Source organism: Sinocyclocheilus rhinocerous, unplaced genomic scaffold, assembly GCF_001515625.1.
Source record: "Sinocyclocheilus rhinocerous isolate Xijiao unplaced genomic scaffold, SAMN03320098_v1.1 scaffold2584, whole genome shotgun sequence".
Taxonomy (NCBI): Eukaryota; Metazoa; Chordata; class Actinopteri; order Cypriniformes; family Cyprinidae; genus Sinocyclocheilus; species Sinocyclocheilus rhinocerous.
Window position 1 is genome coordinate 29,412 of NW_015652145.1, and position 6,943 is coordinate 36,354.

General features: G+C 39.0%; 2 protein-coding genes across 4 annotated transcripts in view; both read left to right on the forward strand.

The window, feature by feature from the left end:
- The first annotated feature begins 912 nt into the window (after positions 1-912).
- On the forward strand, positions 913-6,388 carry LOC107713717 (CD226 antigen-like). 3 transcript variants are annotated; one of them, XR_001636922.1, is made up of 3 exons: positions 913-1,679; positions 1,801-1,933; positions 5,929-6,292. XR_001636922.1 is itself a non-coding variant. In XM_016519303.1 (2 exons), exons 1-2 carry the CDS (start codon positions 953-955, stop codon positions 6,303-6,305), a joined length of 561 nt encoding a protein of 186 aa, XP_016374789.1. In that variant the 5' UTR covers positions 913-952; the 3' UTR covers positions 6,306-6,388. The 3 variants fall into 3 exon arrangements, 1 of the variants encoding a protein (XP_016374789.1); XR_001636923.1 differs by having other exon boundaries at positions 913-1,136; XM_016519303.1 differs by lacking the exon at positions 1,801-1,933 and having other exon boundaries at positions 913-1,136; positions 5,929-6,388.
- Positions 6,389-6,514: 126 nt separating this feature from the next.
- LOC107713696 (poliovirus receptor homolog) overlaps positions 6,515-6,943 on the forward strand; it is a 6,391-nt gene continuing 5,962 nt past the window's right edge. Inside the window, exon 1 of the mRNA XM_016519284.1 lies at positions 6,515-6,677. Within this exon, the coding sequence (XP_016374770.1) occupies positions 6,515-6,677 (163 nt within the window). The remainder of the gene's footprint in view (positions 6,678-6,943) is intronic.

Consider the following 6,943-nt stretch of genomic DNA (forward strand, 5'->3'; position numbering starts at 1 on the left):
TCGATTGGGTGTTCAAGAGAAGAATCTTCAAGATTCTTATAATACTATATGTCACAGAGTTAGCAAAATGTCATGTAAATCAACAAATAGGAAACGTAATTTGGAGCTCTTAGATACCAAACATGTTATGGGTGAGGTTATATTAACTAGTGATCTATCATAATACATGCATAAAAGAGTATGCAATACAAAATACAGTATCCAAGAACAGTAATAATATACACAAGGACCTGAGGATATGCATGTTCATTCAAAGAAAGGTTTGTCTATGAATTAATTAAAGAACAGTCAATTTCAATGGGCATTGTGTGTCTTTCTTATGAGGAAAATGAGTGAGAGTTGCTTTGCCTGCATTCCTTTGAGCAATAAAATCATTATCAGATGATTTGTCTTTGGTTGCCATGGAACCAGAGGCCTGTTCTGCCTTTTAGAGGTGTTAGTTGCATTTCGGGGGAATGGTCCATAGACCCTCATAGTTGGCTTGTTGGTTGGGTGAGGGGTGTTAGGGATTATTTGTTGAATATAACAAATAATTGTGTGTCTTATTGTTCCACACGCTACAAAACATTCAGGAGTGCAGAAAATTGTCAATGCTGTCCTGTGATTTATCAGCTTAAAAACTGAAAAGTTACAGCATATTGTTTCTGTTTCTGAAGTAACTACAACCCTCTTCGCCATAGTAGAGAGATGCTGCACAGACAAGTAAGTTAAACAGTCATTTAATATAGACGTGGGCTAATTGTAGTGTTCCAATAAATCATGTTAAAACTATTCTCCTAGTATTGTGTATTTATTTTTAGTTTAATGTAAGTTCTGAACAGAACTTTGTGATATTTCAAAACATACTGAAATATTTTGTCATGGAGCAAAGGCGGAGCGGTGTTTCTGATCAGTGGAGTGCGGAGTGGGAAATGCTGAACCCGCAGCAGAGCTGGAGCAGAGTGATTATTGAATGCATGGAGTGTGGAGGGGAAATTGTTGCCACTCCACTCTGCTCACATACTCTGGTACATACGTCTTCTCTTCTGGACCTCCCAGCGGAGCAGGTTTGGAGAGAGTTGCTTGGCGAATGTCCTCGTCGATCGACCATCGGATGGGGCTGACGACGACAAGGGCTGGATGGAGGATAGTTTCAGGTAAAACCTGTCAGTCGACTGATGGGTAGAGATGTGATAGCTCGGCATCAGCTCGGGTGTTTTTGGTCCCAGGTCGGTATGTCACCGTAGTGAAAACGAGTGAAGAACAGTGCCCACCAGGCTTGTCTGGGGTTCAACCATTTGGCATCTCGCAGATATTCCAGGTTACAATGGTCAGTTATTACTTTGAAAGATGAACTGCTACCTCCAGCCAATGCCTCCACTCTTCCAGGGCAAGTTTAATGGTGAGCAGCTCACGATTACTGATATCATAATTTTGCTCCGCTGGGGAACGTTTTCGGGAGAAATAAGCACATTGATGTAACCTCGGAGGAGTTGTGAAAGCACCGCACCTACTCCAACTGTAGAAGCATCCACCTCCACGAACAATGGTTTCTGTGGATCTGGATGGACGACTGTAGAAGCGGAGCTGAAAGCCTTCTTCAGCTGAGTGAAGGAGTGGATGGCTTCCAGGGTCCAGGACAGGGACTTGGGCTTGTTGCGGAGCATGGAAGTCAATGGAACAGTGAGATGGCTGAAATGGTATATGAAGCGGCGATAGAAATGAGCAAATCCTAAGAAACGTTGGAGTTCCTTGATTAAGGATGGTTGAGGCCAGTCCATTACAGCTTGTACCTTCTTATCATCCATTTTAATGCCTTAGGATTTGATGACATACCTGAGGAACTGGATGGTGGTACAGTGGAACTCGCACTTCTCTAGCTTGAGATAAAGATGGTGATTTCTCAGCTTCTGGAGGACCTGCTCAACGTGATGGTGATGTTCTGCCAAGTTCTGTGAGTAAATAAGGATATCATCTATGTGCGGGGGTGGGTTAGGGAGTTAGGTTAATATATTGTACTTTTATTTTATTTTATTTTGGTTAGGGTTTAGGAAAGAGGTCTTAAAATAAGGAAGTTTTGTTTATTATTTTGGCCTGGTCATCTCCTGAAGTAAATTCCCTATTTATTTATTTTGACGGTCATTAAAAACCCTCAAAAGAATCCCAGCTTCCTCTCTCTCTTTTCATGTTGCGTCCTTTACCCCGAGATGGGGCGAATCAGTAGACAATGATGAAGCCAGGGGTGTAGATTACGCGGGGGACGCGGGGGACGTGTCCCCCCCCACTTTTAATATCACGTAAATTCGTCCCCCGCACTTTTTCGGGCAAGTGTGTTCACATGGAGGTTTTCAAGAGCCGGTGTGAATAAATATACATTTAAATTCAAAGAGACAGGATAGTATGTGCATGATCTGATGTTTTATTCGGACACAGAGGCCTGTTGGAGTGATGAAAGCCGTATTCCACTCATCTGCCTTGCGAATTCGAATGAGGTTATAGGCACTTCGAAGGTCCAACTTAGAGAAGATGCAAGCTCCACGGAGTTCCTCAAGGGCAGCTGGAACTAGAGGAAGAGGATATGTATATTTGACCATTTGGGCATTGAGTGCACAATAATCTATGCATGGCCGCAAGCCCCCGTCCTTTTTTCCCACAAAGAAGAAGCTAGATTTGGCTGGAGATGTTATTATTTATTATGAATTATTATTTTAGTTAAACACGGCATATTTGTTTAGTGATAACTATGAAAAAAAAGATAAACAAAACCGTAAAACCATAAACAAAACGGTCTTTGTTCTGGTTCAAGCTCCGCCTACTTCCGGTTTTATCATTATTGATAAACAGATACAGATCTGTTTTATTACAGATACAGATAATAATTTTGTGATTGTTACAGATACAAATACTGGCTTCGCTGCACAACCCTAGTTTTAAACATTAAATGTTAACTTGGCTTGCCATACCAGTAGTCTGCGCAGAGCTTTACTGATCTGAACACGACCGTTTTAACTCCATCAGGCGCACAAAAACTAAAAACTACATGTATCGTTTTTATACTAATTGATGCATTTAACGAACGAATACATACCAAATCCAAGTGCTGTTGTATTAATAGTGTAGGATCAGATGGTAGATTGCTACAAAGAATTAATCGCGCTCTTTGTTGTTATGGATGGCGTGTCTTAAAGTGAAATGCTTAAATTCGACATGCTCCATTCCTCTTTTTGGAAAAAAGAAACCGTGATATTATTTATTCTGTTTTTGTCGTCTGTCATCTGCGTCAAAATATCAGGTGAGTACATGTTTACGAAGATGAATTGATGCTGTGAAAAGCTCTAGTTAAATTCTTCAGACAGGTATGTTATGTGACGTAGGCTATATTTTCTGAAGTGAGGGACTCTTATTCTTATTTTTAATCTTCGTAAAACGTACTGTAAATTAATGTCAAGCTACCGTGGTGAGTTTAAATGCTATTAGAAAACATGGACATTCAATTGTGCATTTAAACATACATGTATTTCCTACGCGTATATTTTTAGAACAACCCCTAATCACGATAGCACACACAGCCTACATCACCGAGACTCTTTGACGTCTGCATTAATTGCATCTGCATGACGCAGTTTATAGAGTGTTTGCTCATCTGCAATACGATCGTTTCCTATTAGAAGTCAAATAGACGTTTAGAAAATGTCTTTCAGATGTTGATGATTTAGATTAGAATGCATGTAAAACAGACATCTTGCAGACGTATGTGTGCTATTTGGGTCCTAACCCCACCGAATTTCATTTTAACCTTTAAACACACAATGTGCATCACATGATACATAGGCTTGTTACTTTATATTCTTTTGTAGGAGAAATGAGAAATTATATGTAATTATTGTCATAGTCTGTTCTGAGTAGCGTAGTTCAAACCTAAAACCAACACAGCCGCTGGTGACATTTTGACTTTGTGGAACGTAATATATTCATCTTACTTTTCTTAAGTATACGATTTCTGTCCCTCCATTGACACAACTACCACTTTGACGCTTCAAAAAGTTCATAAAGAGATTGTAAAACTACTACATATGAATTGAGCGGTTTAGTTATTCACATATTTACATTGATCAGCAAATATAAACAGAAGCTCAGCTGTACATGCCTGACGCGCAAGAACAAACCTGGTTGGTTTTTCCGGAAACTCAAACTTGCTGTATAACACACGATAATGAAATGCATTCGTTCTCAGGTATCAAGCAAACATGCTGGAGTCTCCATTCACCATAACTGATAACTGCATTCAAGATGACAACACGTGATGTTGTACTCGAAGCTGTCCATAGCTGTTTTTCAATTTCAATAATGCAAAGCAGGGGCGTAGATTACGCGGGGGACATGTCCCCCCCACTTTTAATATCACGTAAATTCGTCCCCCGCACTTTTTTGGGCAAGTGTCTACAGCAATATAAGTGAAACCGATCAAAGTTACCCATCTTGAAGGACATCTCAATACTATAACTGCACCGCGAAGAGGCAAGGAACGAGGAGTGAGGAAGCTTTCAGAGGAGTTATGAGCAAGGATACACAGGTGTATCCTATACACGGAAGTCTTTCTTGTCGAAAAACCTGACACACGTATAAATTCTCCTCCCCCTTCACATCTGTCATAATTATTTGAATTTATATTTTACCTTTGCAGTTTACATAAACTATACTGTACACCTCATATATTTCAACGGGGCATCGTGCACTAAAATTTATTATGAATGTGTTAAATAACCAAACTTTAACAACATAAGGGCAGATCCCTTGAGCACAGCTAATGATGCTTTGAAGTGACACTTGATTGATCAAGTATATTCCAATATTCAAATAAGCTTTCCTTTGATTCATCCGCCCTTATTCTCTTTGCTTGCATCCTTCCCTTACAACCTAAGTGGGGTGGAGCTATGATGCGAGGAAAGGTAATGAGGATGCACAAATTAGAAATGAAAAGCACCCTAACAGTTCAATTCCTGCTTCCTCTATCAAGAAAACATCCGGGCATGTACAAGTACATGCATCCTCTGTACTTGTGTTCTCGAGTATTGGAATCGAACTTTGACCGTTGATGATGACGTAGTACGAGAGCCCCGAACATCCTAAACTCAAACCTTTTATACACTTACAGTTTACTACCCTTAATGTAAATGAAGTTGCTCCTGTCGTAACAGCTGTGCTCTGTATGCTAATGAAGTTCTGACACCTAATTGTCTGAGATGGTTCTCGGTGTCCGACACCTGCTCCCATTCTACAATTGGTCACCATTTGCTCAAGATGTGATCATCCCAAATGATCTAGAAACAACATAACTGTTGACTTTCATCTTCTCTATAATAATTAAGCCATTCTGGGAAAGGAGCATGATCAAACATCTGGGAATCTGGGTCGGGGCAGACTATAGTTTCTTACACCGCCGAGAAATATGGCTGCATGCATTAAGAACTACTACCACTGACAAAAGCCAAAGTCCCTTTCCAGAGTCATTTCACTTGGTGGACGTCTTGAGAAGTTTCACAACACCATTTAAATTTAAGGCTGTTTCTATGATATCTAGAGATTCTAACAACAGCTGCAGTGATGCTGTGATGCTGAAAGCAAGAACCTGTTTGGTGATTGATGTTTTTATTTGGAAGGTGTGGCATGCTTTAAAGCCACCATAGTAGTAGTTTAAATTTCTCCCATTCATTGTAAAAACAGTGACCCATCTGAACTATACACAATGTTGCTAAAACCCAATTACTTAGGTTTTTATGTGTAAGCTATATGTGTAGTATTGTAAGCTCTAGCCTTTAAGAGTATACATCATTTTACTACATTTTTTATAATCCATTCTCTTTCATAGAATTCTACTCTACCTCTACACTTCCAGGTTTTGCAGTTTAGTAAAATGTTTGTTAATTAATGTTTTTATGTATTTTCCAGGTGGAAAGGTTATTGGTCATGATACAACAGTCATATATGGAGAAAATGCCACTTTGTTGTGTCAGCTGACTGAAACGGATGATGATCTAACTCGTATTATATGGAAGAAAAAGACACGAGAAAAACTTGAAGAGAGCGTCTTCTTTGTCATTCGCCAAGGGGGCAAAACTGAACATAAGAATGGATTGGAGGACAGAGTACAATTTATTGGGAACTTTGCAGAGAAAAATGGATCAATTCAGCTGCTCAGAATGAGGCTTCTGGATGAAGGGATCTACACATGTACCTTCAACCTATACCCTAGTGGGCCATTAGAGACTGACATCAATGTCACCGTTTTTGGTAAGATGGCTTGTTCATATTATTCTATGGCATAATGCCTGCATATATCTCTGTGATTTGATTCCTAACAGTGATGGAACTCGGGGAGTTATTTAAAATATTTCATGCTTACTACCGGACTTTCCTCCTACAGAAATGGTTTGTGCTATGTGAAAACTGTAAAAATTAAATGAGTAAATGCTTTTAATTTTGAGAGGACCAAAAGCAGGCTGGGCTACTTTTCACTATTCATCGTTCACATTTAATGAAAACCAACCGTACAGTGCACCCAGATGGGACCATTACTGTTGTGTCCTACCTACTTGGTGTCCCATTAAAACATTTAAATAAGAAGAACATCCAGTGTGTGGTGAAACACAACACTCAAAAAGATGAACTTGTGCTGAACTACACAATAAACATCCACTGTAAGTACACATGTGGTGTATCAACCAACAGCTTGAATACAAATGACTGTTATGTACCTTTCATATAAAACCAAAACTTTATGTTTCAAGTGCATCTCTCTATTTGTAACAAAGGCTTGTTTTTTTAATAATTTAGAAAGATGATTTTTGATTGCGAAGAATGAATATTCAGTTATTACAGCTAATAAAAAATGGAGATGAAGATAACAATAACCAAAGACATAAGATAACATTTTTATATATATATATATTTTTTTTTTTTTTTT

Excerpts from the sequence above, each read along its gene's own strand:
- LOC107713717 (XM_016519303.1), top strand. The coding sequence starts at position 953 with ATGCATGGAGTGTGGAGGGGAAATTGTTGCCACTCCACTCTGCTCACA. Across the intron at positions 1,137-5,928 it reads TGGATGGAGGATAGTTTCAG|GTGGAAAGGTTATTGGTCAT; the intron begins GTAAAACCTGTC and ends TGTATTTTCCAG.